Genomic DNA, 18703 nt, shown 5'->3' with positions numbered 1-18703 from the left:
GATTTTTTACTGAAAACCATGAACTATTATATGTGATGTGATTGGCGTTGCAACCGTTTAGCCGGTTATAGCCGAATCGACGATAGTGCGCCACCTGTCTCTCTCCTTTGCAGTTCGGCGCCAGTTGGAGATCCCAAGTGTAACCAGGTCGCTCTCCACCTGGTCCCTCCAACGGAGTGGAGGCCTTCCCCTTCCTCGGCTTCCTCCGGCGGGTACTGCATCGAACACTTTCAGGGCTGGAGTGTTTTCGTCCATTCGGACAACATGACCTAGCCAGCGTAGCCGCTGTCTTTTTATTCGCTGAACTATGTCAATGTCGTCGTATAACTCGTACAGCTCATCGTTCCATCGTCTGCGGTATTCGCCGTTGCCAATGTTCTGAGGACCATAAATCTTGCGCAAAATTTTCCTCTCGAAAACTCCTAGTGTCGTCTCATCTGATGTTGACATCGTCCAAGCTTCTGCACCGTAAAGCAGGACGGGAATGATAAGAGACTTGTAGAGCTTGATTTTGGTTCGTCGAGAGAGGACTTTACTGTTCAATTGCCTACTCAGTCCAAAGTAGCACCTGTTGGCAAGAGTTATTCTGCGCTGGATTTCGAGGCTGACATTGTTCGTGTTGTTGATGCTGGTTCCCAGGTATACGAAATTATCTACGACCTCGAAGTTATGACTGTCAACAGTGACGTGGGAGCCAAGACGCGAATGCGCCGACTGTTTGTTTGATGACAGGAGATATTTCGTCTTGTCCTCATTCACCTCCAGACCCATTCGCTTCGCCTCCTTATCCATGCGGGAAAAAGCAGAACAAACGGCGCGGTTGTTGCTTCCGATGATATCAATATCATCGGCGTACGCCAGGAGCTGTACACTCTTGTAGAAGATTGTACCTTCTCGGTTTAGCTCTGCAGCTCTTATAATTTTTTCCAGCATCAGGTTAAAGAAGTCGCACGATAGTGAGTCACCTTGTCTGAAACCTCGTTTGGTATCGAACGGCTCGGAGAGGTCCTTCCCAATCATGACGGAGCTTTTGGTGTTGCTCAACGTGAATTTACACAGCCGTATTAGTTTTGCGGGGATACCAAATTCAGACATCGCGGCGTAAAGGCAACTCCTTTTCGTGCTGTCGAAAGCAGCTTTAAAATGCTTTCATCCTTATACCGAGATGCTGATGAGTGCTCTCAGAGAGCAGGAGTGCAAGTCGAGTAGAGTATTTCGTGGCTGTCTGTTGCGATTGCAGCTTTTCGACGTCGAACCTTCCTTGTGTTTGTTGACGGGCATTCTTTGCTGCACAGAGGCGGGTGCGTATCTTCGCTGCGACCAGATAATGGTCCGAGTCTATATTTGGTCCTCGGAGCGTACGCACGTCTAAAACACAGGAGACATGTCTTCCGTCTATCACAACGTGATCGATTTGGTTCCGCGTGTTTCGATCAGGAGACAGCCAAGTAGCTTGATGTATTTTCTTATGCTGGAATCTGGTACTACAGACGACCATATTTCGGGCCCCAGCGAAGTCGATCAGCCTCAGGCCGTTTGGCGATGTTTCGTCATGGAGGCTGAATTTTCCGACTGTTGTGCCAAAGACACCTTCTTTACCCACCCTGGCGTTAAAATCACCAAGCACGACTTTTACATCGTGGCGGGGGCAGCGCTCATAGGTGCGTTCTAGGCGCTCATAGAAAGCATCTTTGGTCACATCGTCCTTCTCTTCCGTTGGGGCGTGGGCGCAAATCAGCGATATGTTGAAGAACCTCGCTTTGATGCGGATTGTGGCTAGACGTTCATCCACCGGGGTGAATGCCAGGACTCTGCGACGGAGTCTCTCTCCCACCACAAATCCAACACCAAATTTGCGCTCCTTTATATGGCCGCTGTAGTAAATGTCACAAGGACCCACCTTCTTCCGTCCTTGTCCCGTCCATCGCACTTCTTGGATGGCGGTGATGTCAGCCTTAAGTCGTATGAGGACATCAACCAGCTGGGCAGAGGCACCTTCCCAATTAAGGGTCCGGACATTCCAGGTGCATGCCCTTATATCATTATCCTTAAAACGTTTGCAGGGGTCGTCATCAAAAGGGGGGTGTCTCATCCGAGGCTTTCGTAGATTTTTCATTGGGGGGTGTTTTTATGTGGTGGGTCCCAAACCCTACGCACAACCGCATAAGCGGGCTTCGCCTTCTCACTTTAGCTCGCCTTCAAACGGATGTCTGTTGGCTACCCAGAGGATACTTGGTCTAAAACCGGAAGTCGTGAGCTGCTTGAACCATGTGGAGAAGAATCGTTTCTGGCCACTCCCAAGTGAGTGACAATCAAAAACTTTCCTCACTTGCGTGAACTTCTACACATGATCCCATCCATCCTATTATACACTGAGGATAATATCAGGCTATTCTGATTATAAGTTAAATATGACTAAAGAAATTTATTTCTGAAATAGTAATTTGCCTATCTCTATTTTGTGCAACAAATTTTCTATTTTATTGAAACGCTTACTTATTTGCATAAATACATACATACATACAATATATGTACTATATATCACAGCTATTAGGCACAGCGTTGAAACAAAAAGAAACTCTCCATTTTCTCTGGCTTGATTGAAATATGCAATTTATTATTTCCATCGGGACGGCACACAAATCTACAATTGTACACACATACAATAAAATTAAATGAAAAATGAAAACAATAGTGTATTCACATACATATGTACATACATATTAATATGTATAAGTATAAGTAATAAGCGCTGCACTTTTGCTTTCATTTCGCTTGTTCGCATCTACAAACATACATACATACAGATATACAAAGTCATAATAAGCCGTAGAAAATGGTGAAAATGAAAAGTGTATCTATTTTGGTGTGTATGTACATATGAAATTTACAAAATAAATTGTAACGCGACGATTAATGGCTTGTAGCTACAAACAAACATATATACATATAGAAATGTGTAATTTTTTTCTACATTTATATTTAAATTGTGCCAGCGTAATTTTCTTTTTTTTTTAAATTGATTTTTATTTTATTATTATTTTTGACTGCGGATGAGTGAGTGAGATGAACGAAAAATATGTATTTGCATGCGTGTTTTTTGTTTGGTTAATTTAGTAGATACAGCGTGGTTCAGACTCTAGAAAAATTATAAATTAATTTTAGATGCTTCTGGAAGCTTATACATATTTAAATTTGTCCATTTAAGATTAATGTTTTTCTCTAGTTGATCTAACTTTTTAATAAAATTTTATAGAAGATGACAAGTGACAGCTGACTGATTGCTGACAGTAGCAATTCAATAAATAAGCATCTGAAAAATTTAAATCTGGTTCAAAATGGTTGACTTTAAGCGATTCAAAATCAATATTTAACATTTTGCAAACTTAAATTACTCTGTGCCTAAGATTTTTGGCAAAAATACGAATTATATGACAAGTGACAAATGATAATTGAAAACGAAATGTAATTTCAGCTGAATCGAAATTTAAAATTTACTTATTTAAGGTTACGAGTTATATCTATGGCGTAGTTTAACTTTTTTTATAAAATTTTTAAGCAGATGACAAGTGACAGATGACAGCTGACAACAGCAATTCAATAAATAAGCATCTGGAAATGTTAATGTAAATAAATTTCTTTGGTTTGAGGCGATTCAATTTCTATATTTAGCATTTTGCAAACTGAAATTACTCTGTACCTAAGTCTTTTGACAAAAAGATGAATTATATGACAAGTGATAAATGAAAATTGAAATAGAGCTGTATTATTAAGTTAATTTGAACTTTAATTTGACTGCTTACTGATTTTCTATGGTGTAGTCGTATGTTTTTGGTAACTTTTTTATGTAGCTGACAAGTGACAGCCGACATCTCGATATACAAAAAAGTATAAAATTGAAAAATAACCAAAAAAAAGAGATGATTTTAGACGATATTGTTTAATTTGAAGGATTTGTGAGCTAAAATTCCGCTGAGCTTAAGGTTTTTAACAAAATTATCAATTATATGACAAGTGACAGATGACAATTGATATTGAAATTGAAAATATCTATTACTTAACTAATAGATTTTGGAGAGGATCGTATTTAATACGTGAAATAAAGAAAGTTTCGGCCAAAATTTCAAAAATGTATTACAGTGTTAGCCAAATTAATGGTATCACATTAAAAAATATATTAAAAATAAATTTAATGATTCAATAAAGCCTTCATATGCCACAATTATGTACATTTGTATGTGTCAATATGTCCAAAGTGCAAATGCAAATGTCTGTATGCGTCAAAAAAAATTTATATGTAAGCCACAAAGGCATTACATCAGCTGCATACAGCAAAAAAAAAGCCACAAACAAAACTGAACAAAATAGAAATCAACCGCATAAATAAGTTTAGCATGTCGAACTATGTGTTCACTAATGTGAAATGCAAATTAAGTTCGCACAAGTCGCATTTCGAAAACGAAAACTAATAAACTAATTTATGTATGTGCATAGGCTAGTGTGCGTGTGTGTGTGTGTGCATAAATAAAATGGTGGGAAAAACTTCAAACCATTTTAAGCTATCTATTATCTATTTGAAAAGCAAGAAAAAAAAGAAACGCGCCGTAATTAGGCGGCCATGTCAGACAACCACCAACGCTGTTGCTGTTACTCTTGCTTTTGCTGTTGCTAAGCGTGTAGCCGCAAGCGTTTTTGTGTACAAACGCAAGTTTTCCAAAATACAAAAACAGCGTCACCACCAGTCGTGCGCTGGTACACATAGCCATGGTGATTGTATATTATATTTGTATGTATGTATGTATGTATTTATGCATAGACGAATTTTGTATAATTTGTATTTAATTCGTAGTCGTCGCGTACCAGCTTCAGCTAAGCGCTCGTTTCATGCACGCATGCGTAAACGCGCGTACTGCGCAGCTAAACGCTCAAGCGTTGGTGAGTACAAGGCGCAAGCGCAAGGGTAGGGTAGCGCTTGCTGGACAGCCAGTTAGTCAGCAAGCAAGCGGCCAGTCAAAGCCAACGAAAGAAAGTTAGTGGTTTGCCTTTCTGTTGTTGTTGTTGCTGTTGGTTGCGTTTCTTTTCTTTTGTTTTTAAAAAATTAAAATTTGTTTTCAGGTTTTCCTTTTCTTTGTTGTATTGTTGTTGTTTTCCATAATTACATGCATTTACGAAAAAAGTGTACCAAGGTCAGGCTGCGCCAGTTGGCGGCAGCGCACACGCGCGTTCATCATGTATGTGTTTTTGTTGTTGTTATACATATATACTATATAAATATGTATGTTTGAAAATCCGAAAAATCCACAAAATAACGCACAAAAGCCGAGCGATTGACAACAAAAAGACACACCAGTTGCGTCATCAGTTACAAGCGGCATGCCTGTATATATGTATGTATGAGTAGTCGAGAAATTGAAACAATAAAGCTTTTATACATACATACATCGTGTAAAGATAAGCAAAGGTAAAAAGCGTGAAAATCGACACAAACGAATTTTGACGACGAAAAACGCTAAGCGCCACACAACGTGCCTCAGTTTATTATTATACTATACTTACATACATATCTACACATAGTTGTAGTATAGTACACGCCCATGTAACTTTTATGCCTCCAACCGATCCACTCATAAAGATAAAGCGTGAAAGCTTAGCAGTTTACATGTTCGTATTACATTAGTTTTCTATTACACGCGCCAACCGGCCTCTAAACACTCACTCACATACATACAGACACTTCATATTTGTCGTCCAATAAATAATTTTGCTTTAGAAAAATTTTGTTTCGTTTCACAGAAGACACGTGTTTTTTGTTTTGTGTTTTATGTCGAAAAACCGGCCGCAACTGGTTTAATATATATCTATCTTTTATATTCTTCAATTCATTTAATTGATTATCTAATTGTGCGTTTAGTCTAAGGCTTGTTGTATTGGATGAATTGGATGAGATCACCTTTACTCGCTGCTAATATACTTTTAAATACAATACTTGACTTGCGAAAGTTGGATTTATGCCACTTAAAGTATATTATAATAGAATATTACTCACCTAGGTGGGCTGAAGGCGGAAGCTTTTGCAAATTTTTGTACACTAAAAGCTTAGAATACTAAAATCTTACAATACAAAAAGCTTTAAAAACTTGGAAATAGCTTTTTTAAAAACTTTTCCTTGAAAATAATTTGTTGAAGATATTTCCTATCATCCTATCCTGAAGACGAAAGCTTTTCAGACGTATTTCACATTACAACTACGGCTAAAAAAGCTTCGAAAGCTTACAAAAAGCTCTTAGTATTTTGTAAAACTTTAACTTGGTAAAGATTTTTATCCTCTCTATCATCGAGAAATTAGTGTTGAACTGAAGGCGTAAGATTTTCAGACGTTACAACGATACCTATAAAATTTGGAAAGCTTTCAAAAAGTTCACAAAATTTAAAAAAAATTTACTTTGGAAATAAGTTGTTACAGATACGTGGGCGGCTATATATGTATATTTCTGGCCTAATAATGAAAATAGGAATATTTATCAACGAAAATGGTTTTATTGTTTTTCAAAATATTCTCCATCAAGATTTAAACACTTTTGCATGCGCTTAAACCAATTTTCGAAGCACTTTTTTTGAGCCTTTTTTTGAGCGATTGTCAAATTGTGCGGGATCCAACGAGAACAAACCTTTTTTACGGCCAGGTGTTCATGCAATATCGAATGTATGCTGGTGGGAGAAATGCATAGGCATGCCTCTATCTGAAGGTATGTTACATGACGGTCTTGCATTATCAGTTCACGTACGGCATCGATGTTTTCTGGCACAACGGCTGTTTTTGGACGACCTTCACGGAATTCGACTTTGAGCGAGCGTCGGCCATGATTGAATTCGTTGTACCTGTTTTTCACAGTGCTATAGGATGGTGCTTCATAGCCATACAAAGATTTTAGTTCATCGTAGCACTCTTGTCGCGATAATCCACGTCGAAAGTTGTGAAAAATGATCGCACGAAAATGTTCACGAGTTAATTCCATTTTTTGGCCGAGATAAATTTTTTAATTCCCAGTAAATAAAACAATTCACGATTAAATGACAAAACGTTCTGAGTGATGTTATGCTAAAAAATGTCAAACTTTCCAATGGAAATGTTAGATTGCACCTGGCAACACTTAGTGTTGCTTAGGCCAGAAATATATATAGCAGCCCTCGTATTACGTTTGTCAGGTTACAACTACGGCTAAAAAAGCTTCGAAAGCAGAAAGCTTGCAAAAAGCTCTTAGGCAAAGCTTTCAAAAAGTTCACAAAATTTTTAAAAATTTTACTTTGGAAATAAGTTGTTACAGATATTACCACTCACAACAACAACAACCGATCCAGTCAATAATGATTGACTGAATATTTGATTTTAATGCTGGATAGCCTAGCCTGTGGTTAGACCTCGAAGAAACCAGTGCTCTTAACTTTTAGCTGTAAGAAAATAGGTCCACGACCAACTGAGTTGAAAACAAATTCTGTTTAACTCTCAGGCGTCTGGAAGGGTTAAACTTGTCGTATTGGTAGTCTTATCAATAGCTCTTGAAAGTCAATAATTTTTCCAAGGCAATTCGTTGAAATTCTATATGGAAACTTTAAATTGAAGAATGGACCATTTAAAGGCTGATACTAATAGTTATTTAACGTTATAACAATTTAAAATGTTTATTGTTCCTTTCTAAAACAATAACAACAAATAGCTCCATACTTTTCATCCTTGTTACACTATGCGCTCAGCCTTATGTTTGGGCGTGAAAGCGCTTACTTGGGTGTACGCGTTTATGATTATATTCCAACTAATAATAAAATAATAATAAATCAATTTATTAAAGCAAACATTAACCGTTATTTACATACTTTTAATTGTTTTACACAAACAAACATATTTATTTATTTGCACTTTATTGGCGGCAATAGTATATATTTAAAGCATTTTTATCTTCATATATATGTATATGTATTGCATGCGGGTGGGTGTGTGCATTGTATTTGTTGTCATTGAAATAATTTTTACGCGCAATTCATGCGTCCCATTTACTATATGCATACACGCCCACGCCCACATGCTGCCCAGCGCAATTCATTTAATCATTTGCAATGCGTTTTATTTGTTTCACTTTACGACGCACACACACACACACTGTATATACATATATACATGTCTCTTGTAAAACCAGCAAATATGTACCGTTGGCGAGCGGACGCGCGCATACACACGTTGGCGTCCATAAGGTGGCGGTGGCGGTGGCGTAAGAGGGGGCGCAATGCTAGCCGCTGACAGGCAATCAAGAATGAAATCATTTGGTGACGCGCGCGGTGGCGCTTTTCTTTTTTGCACTTTATTAATGAGAGCGCACGGACATACATACATACATACATATGGGCAAATGCTTGCTTATACTCGGGAAGAAATGTGTGTTTGTGTGCCCACAACCATGTGCATGCAATGCGTTTTATTTACTTATGACACTGACATTGACCCACCTACGCGGCAGTTGCTGTTGCGTTACTGCCGCGCTGCCGCACCGCGCACTCAGTTGATCATTCATGATGCGCCGCGCTGTTACTTTAATTAAAAGTGCCAACTACAGACAGCCGTGTGTGTTTTGCGCATTGTTTTTTCGCACATTTGTTGTTGTTGTCTGCGCTGTTACATAAGCGAATTTATTTTTATGCCTATATATGAGCATATGTCCGTATATTTGTCGTTTTTACTTGCATTCGTCGCTTGGTAAATATGTGCACGCGTCTGTAACGGAGTCCCGGCACGCGTTATATTGACACAGCGCCACACCCACAAGTGTAGTTGACGCGACGCTGCGTGCGACCACCGACTGTTTATGAGCGCGCTGCATTACTTGCAGGATTTTTAGTGATGACGCGCGCGCACTCACTTGTTTGCTCATAGTTACATTCATAAGTTGTTGAGTAGAAGAATGGCATAACTCAAAAATTTTAAATTTACAAAAACACAATTAATTTCTCGCTCTCTTTCTTACAGGCCCAACGTCCCGAGAACACCGTCATGCAGGCTTTGGAGTCACTCAACGACTCGCAAGTGAATGATTTTCTCAGCGGCAAGACACCATTGAATCTGAGCATGCGTCTCGGCGATCACATGATGCTCATACAATTGCAATTGAGCACCGTGAATCCGGCTAACGGCAGCAGTTCCGCCAATGCAGGCAGCAGTTGCACTGGTGGCAGCAGCTCCGCCGCATTGCGCGCACGCTCCAGTCAACGCAACAATCGCTCTGCTTTAGCGGCCGGCCACAGTCACAACCACCACCATCATCATCATCACCACCATCACCATCAGCAGCAGACAACAGCTGGCGCGAGTGCTTCCAACAACACGTCTGCCACAACCAATACAGCAGCAACAACATCAAATCTCGTCGTCAGCCAGCAGCAGCGCAGTAATGGCAATGCAACAGCTGCCGCACGTCTACCAGTCAGCAGCAATGGCACACTAAAGAGCTCCGATCTCAGTTCGTTTCTCAGCAAGCGCGACTATGAGAATCTGCAGAGCATCGTGAAGAGTATTGCCATGTCACAACCAGCGCGTCTGACATCGCCGCCGTTGAGTCAAATGCTGGCGCAGCATGTGCGTCAATGCGCGCCGAATGTGCCCTCTTCACTGGCACAGCCGGTGACCGCCAATAATACAGGCTTCCACGGCGCGCGTTCTAACGATACGACGGACAGTAGCGCCGCAGGCGCTTCAACACTGCTGGAGCAGTCACCCATCAAATCGCTATCGAATCTAGTGTCCAGTCCAATTAAAACGGCCGCCATTAAGAGCATTCCCATTGCAAAGGGTGCTTGCAGCGGCAGCGGATGTGAGAGCAGTAGCAGCAGCTCAGCGTCCAGCAGCAGCGCTATGGACACAACATGTCAAGATCCGATCGCCGCTAAGCTTACCTCGTGTCTGTGCACACGTCTCAATGGCGGCGCGGCCGATAAGGGCGACAGCTGCATGGACACCAACGCGTGTGGCACAAGCGCTGGCAGTTTACCAGCCACAAGCACAGAGGCAATGATTACAGAGTGCAGTAGCGCTGTTGAGGCGCAAACACCAACAACATCATCCGCATTGCAGAAGCTGGTGTCTGGAAGCGGCTGCAGCACGCCCGTCGCGGCTACACTACACAAAACGGCTAATAATCCCATAACGCGCTCGAAGCACCGCAGCCATCACCATCACCACCATCATCATCATCACCACCACTACCATCATCAGCAGCAGCAACAACAACAACAGCAGCTAAAGACGCTATCGCCGTTAGTGCGGCCAAAGGCCAGTTCGAGCCCGCTGCCGCGCCCCATACCGTTGACTACGCGCAGCTTGGAGGACAGCGGACTCGGTGCTGATGCGGACACGAAAATCCCGACAGCACCTACTACAAATGCTGGCGCCGCCGCAACGACGCCACTCTCCTCAACAAAAACAACACCAACAACAAGCACAACTGCAGCAAATGGCGCTGGCGAATTGGACGATTCCGGCGTTACAGTCTCAGATTCGCGCACACTTGCCGAGGCTTCGCGCAATCTCACACAAACGCTGCGGAAACTCTCGAAAGAAGTATTCACCAACAAGATTGATCTATCCAGCAGCGAAGAGGCACCGCGCAAGAGCAATTCAGGCGCTGTTATTGAATCGATGAAGAACCATGGCAAAGGCATCTACTCCGGCACCTTCTCGGGCACACTCAACCCAGCGCTGCAGGACCGTTATGGCCGCCCGAAGCGCGACATCTCTACCGTTATACACATACTGAACGACTTGTTGAGCGCAACACCGCAATACAGTCGCGGCGCGCGCATCAGCTTCGAGGCGCCAAGCGGTTCGTCAGCGGCCAGCGGCGCTTCGGGCAGCAGCGGTAGCGCTGTGCATGGCATACGCAGCAAGCAGGTGAGTAGATCGCACGCATACATGCAAATTTTATATGAAATCCTTTACTAATAATTCTTAAAATTGCTTGCAGCTCTCCTTGAAGCACCACTATCACCACCACCAGCACTCGCAGTCCTGCGTGAAATGCCTCAAGTCGCAACAGAACTCCAGCAGCAGCAGCAGCAGCGCCTGCACTTACGGCGAATGCAACGGCCATTATGCCGGCGCCAAAGCGGCAGGCGCAACAAGCAGCCGCAGCAGTCATGCCTGCTGCAAGGACAGCGCCAACAGCGGCAGCAGCAGCTCAAGTGCCGCCAATGAGCGCACCGTTTGCAATTGCCGCTACCGCAACAACACGGAGACGGGCGAGCGCGAAGTCGAGCAAATGTGCCAGAAATGCACAACCGACATGGAAAACACCAAAACCAAGTCGAAGATCGATCAGCTGCGCCAAGTGATGTTGCAGAGCAAACAGCGGCGTGAAGCGCGCAAACTGAAGGGCTCCCCATATGGCGCCCGCGCAGCCGGCTCACCCGCCAAAGCGGCAACCACATTAGCGCCCACCGCTACCGCCGTGGCTGCGGTCTGCGCTAATAACGTCGCAACAGCTACGTCGGCTATGAACGCGAATGCGCCGCAGTCTTCCTCGTCATTGAGCACAACACAACAGTTGGCGGCGGCAAGCAACAGCAGCCAGAACACAACGGCGCCCAGTGAGGTATCGCCCAATCATATTGTGGAAGAGGTGGACACGGCTGCTTAAATTCTTTTTTAATTGTCAGCAATTGCTGCAATATCCAACAACAACAACAACAGCTATAACTGTGTACATGAGAGAGCTCATCATTTAATTGAATATTTGTCCTAACTTGTAGCATTTATTAGTTTATTCATTAGTGGAGTCCAAACACCCTCAGCGCTTTTGAGCAAAAGAAGTGCAAAGCAAAGAAAATTAAAGCAAAAAAAAAGAGAAAAAAATAAAAAATTTGCAACAATTATAAACAAAATTTAAAGCAAAAAAAATATTTAGTGAAAGAAATGTTTAATGACGGCAGCGCGCAACAACAACAACTGAGTCAACTGAATTTAAAATTTACAAATATTTATTAACAAAAAAACAGCAAAAATTATGGTAATTTGCAATTAAAAAATAATTAATTAAAATAAAATTGCTAAAAATAATTAACTAAAAATTGAAAATATAAATTTTCGTTTGTTAAATTATACAAAATATGAATTTTGTATTTTTTACTTTATAAGTAGCGGAAATTGGAAATGTATATGTAGACAAAATTTAAACCGTACTATATTAATACACTAAATTCGCTGAAATAGAGAAAATTATTTAGTTAATTGCAAAATTATAAAAAATAAAAACGCACTTAATATAAAAAATAATAATAAATTATAAATAATATATTGCTAAATGGTATGCAAACAAAAACATTTTTGAACTAAATGCTGAACAAAAATTCATTTAGTTAGTTGACACTAACCTCAAAAAAAAAATGCAAATTTCGTGAAACTACTATGGCAGGCTAAAATTTTGGAAAATTTGCGTGCGAAAAAATACAAAATAATTTAATTAGTTTAATGTGAAACTTGTAATTTATGTAAATTAAAAAATTAAATGGAAATTTTGTCCAAAAGAATGCAAAAAACGCAGAAGGAATTTTTTAAAGTAGCAGTTTTGAGCACTGCTGCACGGCAACTTATGGAAAATTAAATAAATTTTATATTATTTTTGTGTACCATTACTATTTGTGACTAGTGTACGCTGGCTGCTGTTAAACTTGCAAGAAAAAACACTTTTTGTACGCATTTTTTTTGAGTATTTAACACTTAAATAATTTATTTTTTGAAGTCACTACCATTTTGACTAAACATTTGTACAGTGGTTGTAGAAAATGCGAAAATATTTATTTTGAAAAGCAGTTTTGTGCTTCTGAAATTAATTTTCAGTAAATTTGTACAGAATTGGCACAATTAATTTAAATCAAAAGAAAAATTTTGTAATTAAAAATAAAAAAATATTGTACAATTTTCTTTAATTTTTTCCAAAATTAAATTTAAAGTTTTTTTCGGAAATCGAAATTAAAAAAATATTATAAAGTAAATTAAAATTATACCACTGTAAGTTAGAAAATTGTAAAAACTAAATAAATATACGGTAGTGTATAACAGTAAGTTACTATAATATAACTAAATTATAGCAAATTCTGTTATTTTCGAAATTAAATTTTTAAAAATTATCATGAAATTGAAAAACTTGCACCAGTTTAAACCAGAAAAGTTACACAAATATAAGCGTATGTTTGCGGGAACTAGTTGCTATAACTAAAATTTGACAGTAAAAGTTGCTGTAATGAAAATTATGGCAAACAAAAGTTGCTTTAATAAAGATTATAGCAACAAATATTTAATATAACTGAAATTGATGCAAAAAAATTTTGCTATAATAAAAATTTTGGCAACAAATATTTGATATAACTGAAATTGATGCAAAAAATGTTTGCTATAATAAAAATTATGGCGAAGACTAGTTGTTATGATAAAAATTATGGCAAAACATACACGCTATAACGAAAGTTATAGCACAAAAAATGGTTATAACGCAAATTATGGCAAATAATAGTGGCTATAATAAAAATTATCCAACAAAAAAATTGCTATAATAAAAATGATGGCAAAAAAATAGTTGCTATAAAAAATTATGGCACACAAATTTGCTAGATATTTACGAAAGAGAATTAAATAAGTTTGCGTACTCAAGAAAATCATAATTTTGTGCCAACAAAAAGTATTTTTTGCAAAGAAAAAAATAATTTTTCCATTTAAAAAAAATAGTGTTACTAAATTTTATTTGCGCACTAATTGCAGCGTTTTGAACACAATTTACTATTTAATAAATAAGTAATAACTACAACAAAAAACATACATACATACAAACAACAATAATGTTTACTAAAAAAAACAATAATTTATGCATACCGCTGTCGTGTTGTATGTATGTAACTAATTAACAATTGTGCAATCGTTAATGTGTCTGTGTGTGTGTTTACAATTGTTCATTTACAAAAAAAGAAAAATTTTATTAATTTTTATGTTTAAGCCTAAGCGTAGCAATGTTATATAACTATGCTTTAGTTGTTGTTTTTCCTGTCTTGTTTTTTTTGCTTACAAAAACTACAACAAAAAATAATACATTTTATATATAGAGAGAGCGATTTATTTTTTTTGGGTATATGAGTTATTGTAATTTTGTTAGTGTAAAATTTAGCGTGTACACACCCTACTAATTCATAATGAATTTTTAAGTTAGACGAGCGGCGGGAGCGCAAAATAACAAAACGTATGTGTTTTTGCTAGTAACTACCTATGCTACTTATATAATTAATGAAATAAATAATTAAACGCATAATAATGCTTAAATTCTATTTTGCATATTAATGAAATGCATTCAATTGCATATATAATATCGAACTGTATGTATGTTGCGCTTTAAAAAAGAGTTATGTATGTATGTAGTAAATAAAGTTGGTTTTTTTTCTGGTTTTTTTCGAAGACCAGTTATGTTTAAAAATTACACACACACACTTCTATATTAATATACTATATAATTATAAATATATATATGTATAGTTTTAATTGTTCCCTAGGCACTACTGCAAAGTTTTATTGTTAAACCTTGATTAACTAAATCTTTATTCTAACCTCAATTGTTTTTGCTCGCCTCATCAACGAGCACAATTTATGTATACAGCTGTTAGTGTTAGTAAATAAATTTACTTTTATGCTAAATTTGTAACACTTTATTCTTGTTTTCTCTCTCTCTCTCTCTCTCTCTCTCACACCTTCTTACACTTTCTCTTTCACTTGATATGTTTATATGTGTTGCCTTTGTCGCCTTTGAATTGAAAATTATTCTCGCTTTATATTGCAATTTAGTTAATTTAATTTGCAATTTATGTTAAACAATTTTATTATTAAATATTTGTAGTTACATACACACATACATACATATGTAAACTTATATATATAAACTACATACATATATGCTATTATAAATAAAAAGTTTATGTAATTGAAAATAAAAAAACTTAGTGAAATGGTATATTTAGTTTGAAGAAAAAACAAAAAAAAAAACGAAAATTAGTTTCATTTCGAAAGTCAAGTGTAGTTGTTCCACTGTGTTATTGTTGTTGTAATATGAGCAGAATGTGCTTTTGTGCTATTCTTGGTCTCATATAATATTCTAAAATCGTCGCAAATCTTAAAAATTTTAAATTTATTGTAGGAGATAGTTGTGGAAATCATCGAACCCGAAGAGATAATTTCGAAAATAAAGTACTTTTCTACTCTCGACCAGACCTTGTGAACAAAATATAGATTAATGTTACTGGATTCACTCGAAAAAAATATATATAAAATTTGTTAGAAATTCTACATTTTATTATTCTATTTCAGGTGTCTCTCAGTTTCTACTAAAGTTCTAAGATATTTTTCACCTCATTTTTATTCAACCAATCTAACTAATGAAGGACTTTTATAATTTTTGTTCGTTAGTTTCAGCTAAACAGTCCTCGGCAGGCTCCCGATGAGACTTCAAATCGTGGGTATTTCAAAAACATATTTTTTTTATGTTTTCAAAATCTAAAGAGATATTTAAACCGAAAACGAGGAGCCCTTTAAAGTGGCCTAACAAATGTTTTCGAGGGGCATAGTGTTATGTTTTCGATCCCAAAAGTGTGTTTTGCCCATAACACAATGACCTCCATCAAAGAATGTATAATAATTTTATTTTATTTTCATAATTTTATTTTATTATACATTCTTTGCTCCATCTCCTCAAATACAATCGTCGAAATTTTCATAGCATACTTTTAGGCGCAACTTCAAATATATATTTAATGCTCATAGGTTCATTAAAGGCGAAGTCAACCGAAATATATATAAACAAAATAAGTATTTTCGAAGCCAAAAATGTATTATATTCGGTACCAAAAAGTTTTCCGATTCCATCAACAACTAAATAATTACTAAAAATCTGTGGCTTTATTAGTCAAACGAAGAACAAATGTATTTTACTAGCGACACGACAACTATTCGGCGAGGACTCGAAAAATAAATTAAAAAATATGTTCACACTATTCTACTATTACTATTCGTGTATATAATAAAAAATTAACCACTTATATAATTTCAGTATCTACAGTGAATATATAATATATATCTATAAGTATATCTTATACAAGTATTAACTTATACAGAAGGTAAACCAGAAGTACATCACCTTGGACTGCATAGTAAAATTTTTTGTATTGTCATAAGTAGTAAACATTTACATATTTAGATATGTATATATGTATTTGGAGTGCATATTTACAAATAAAAATTGGACACAGCTTCATAGTAAATAACAAAAATAAAATTAAAATAATAATATAAAAATATATTTATTTATATATAAAATTACAATAATAAGAAAAAAATAAAAAATATTATTAATAATAATAATAATATAAATTGTATGAATAATTCCTTTGCTTTTAGTAAAATACTGCAATTTGTTAATATTGCGCACGAGACATTGTAAACTGGTTTAGTTTACAAATATAACAGTATTTCATGATTATTATACAAATTTACACATTGAAAATTGTAACAATGTTTGAGGTGTAATTTCACTAATAATTATATGAAAAAAAAAATAAATATATATAAAAAAATAAAATAAAACTTATAAATAAAAAAATGTTTTCTTTCAGTAAAATAACATTAAAAATCTTGAAAACCAATATATAATAAATATATTTATATAAGAATAAATATATTCCAAATATAAAGAATACACAAAATGTACGCTCATAAAAACATAAAAATAATAGTGAGTAACAAAAATAAAAAAAAAAATAAATAAATAAAATTAGAAAAGGAATAAAAACAGAAATAACCAAAATTATATTAATAAAAAGAAATAAATTGAAAAAAAAATAAATAAATACAACATTTAATAAATAAAAAAAATAATTTTTTTCTATAACTAGCACCAACTTGGGTTAAAAAGAGTAGAATTTTCAACAGTTTATATATAAGTACACATATATACATATGTAACTCTATAATTAAGGTTTGTATGTATAAAACACGCTAGAGAAATTTAAAACAAAATACTAAGATTAAATATTGGAATAATTGAAATAATTGTGCGAAATAAGTGAGACAAGCTGCTAAACTTACATAAAAACAAAACAATTATACACCCTTTGCAACTTGTTGCGAGAGTATAAAAATGTATATATATATATATATATACATATAAAAGAAATAAAAATAGAAAAATAAAATAATTGAATAATATAATAAAAATATTACATATTGTACAACACCACATCTTTATAAAATCGCTGCAAAAAGGCAAAATACTTGGCTAACAATATGCGTAACACAAAAAAGGAAAAAAAAAAATATATATATACATATAATAAAACTCGAACAAAAAAATACTATATTATATATATTAAAAAAATAAAAAAAAATTATAAAAATAAAATAAAAAAAAAACATAAAAATATTTAAAAAAATTAAAGTATTGCAAATAACATTAAAAACCTTAAAAACCTGAAAAATACCAAAAAAAAATTACTACTAAAACATAATTAGTAGCATATGTTTCGCTGATTATAAATTTATTACAAAAATAAATAAACGGAAATACATGTGTAAAATTGTGTTTGGTTTCTTTCATTAACTGTAAATAATTGCAAGTAAGTATGATAAATAAACTAACACGAGCCATTATTTGGAGGTCATATATTTTATTTTAATTATTAATATTATTTTAAAAACTTTATTATTACCAAAAAAATTTTTATATTTTTTATTTTCGCTTTAAATCCTGCTAAAAGCTATGTCATGCTAATGTTCGTAATAATAAATTAAATCTAGAAAAAATAAAACCAAGAAATATAAAAATTAATGCATTTTGTTATAATAAAACATCAACTCGGAGATATACGCCAAGGCCAAGAATTATTTTTTGTTAAGTTTTTATTATTTTGTTATTAATTTCTTCACTTTGATAATCCCTAACAGCTAACAGGAAGAAAAATAATTACAGTCCACGTCCAGTAATACGAAAGCTCCTTTATGCGAATATCCAATAATACGAATGCAATATATTATACAGTTATACAGCCTTGAGATCCAACGCAGCATCACTCTTGCCAACCGGTGCTACTATGAACTGAGTAGGCAATTGAAAAGTAAAGTCCTCTCTCGACGAACAAAAAGTAAACTCTACAAGTTCCTCATCATTTCCGTCCTACTTTATGGTGCAGAAGCGTGGACGGTGTCAACATCCGATGAGACGGCACTTGGAGTTCTCGAGAGAAAGGTTTTGCCGAAGATTTATGGTCCCTTAAACATTGGCAACGGCGAATATCGCAGACGATGGAACGATGAGCTGTATGTGTTGTTCGACGACATAGACATAGTCCAGCGAATAAAAAGACAGCGGCTACGCTGGCTGGGTTATGTTGTACGAATGGACGAAAGTGCCCCAGCTCTGAAAGTTTTCGATGCAGTACCCGCTGGTGGAAGCCGAGGAAGAAGGAGACCTCCACTCCGATGGAAAGCCAGGTCCCTCGCTTTGCTTCGTATAACCTATTGGCGCCAAACTGCCAAAAGGAGAGAGGCGCGCTGTTGTGGACTCTATAATACGAATAAGAACAATTTTGGCTTCGGTATTACGAAAACACTTTTCGTTTTCTTTCAGTAGGTTGTGTT

At 36.1% G+C, this 18703-nt stretch overlaps 1 protein-coding gene across 3 annotated transcripts in view; it reads left to right on the top strand.

Moving 5' to 3' along the window:
- The window catches only part of LOC105208880 (midnolin homolog), a 65290-nt gene extending 49042 nt beyond the window's left edge, over nucleotides 1-16248 (top strand). For all 3 annotated transcript variants that reach the window (XM_054230694.1, XM_054230693.1, XM_054230692.1), the window contains exons 4-5: nucleotides 9017-10933; nucleotides 11007-16248. In XM_054230694.1, the coding sequence (XP_054086669.1) occupies nucleotides 9017-10933; nucleotides 11007-11678 (2589 nt within the window). In that variant the 3' untranslated portion in view covers nucleotides 11679-16248. The remainder of the gene's footprint in view (nucleotides 1-9016; nucleotides 10934-11006) is intronic.
- Nucleotides 16249-18703: the final 2455 nt, after the last annotated feature.

This window comes from Zeugodacus cucurbitae, chromosome 5, assembly GCF_028554725.1.
Source record: "Zeugodacus cucurbitae isolate PBARC_wt_2022May chromosome 5, idZeuCucr1.2, whole genome shotgun sequence".
NCBI classification, from domain to species: domain Eukaryota; kingdom Metazoa; phylum Arthropoda; class Insecta; order Diptera; family Tephritidae; genus Zeugodacus; species Zeugodacus cucurbitae.
The sequence above is the reverse complement of the archived record's forward strand: the minus strand, read 5'-3'. Positions and strand labels throughout refer to the sequence as shown.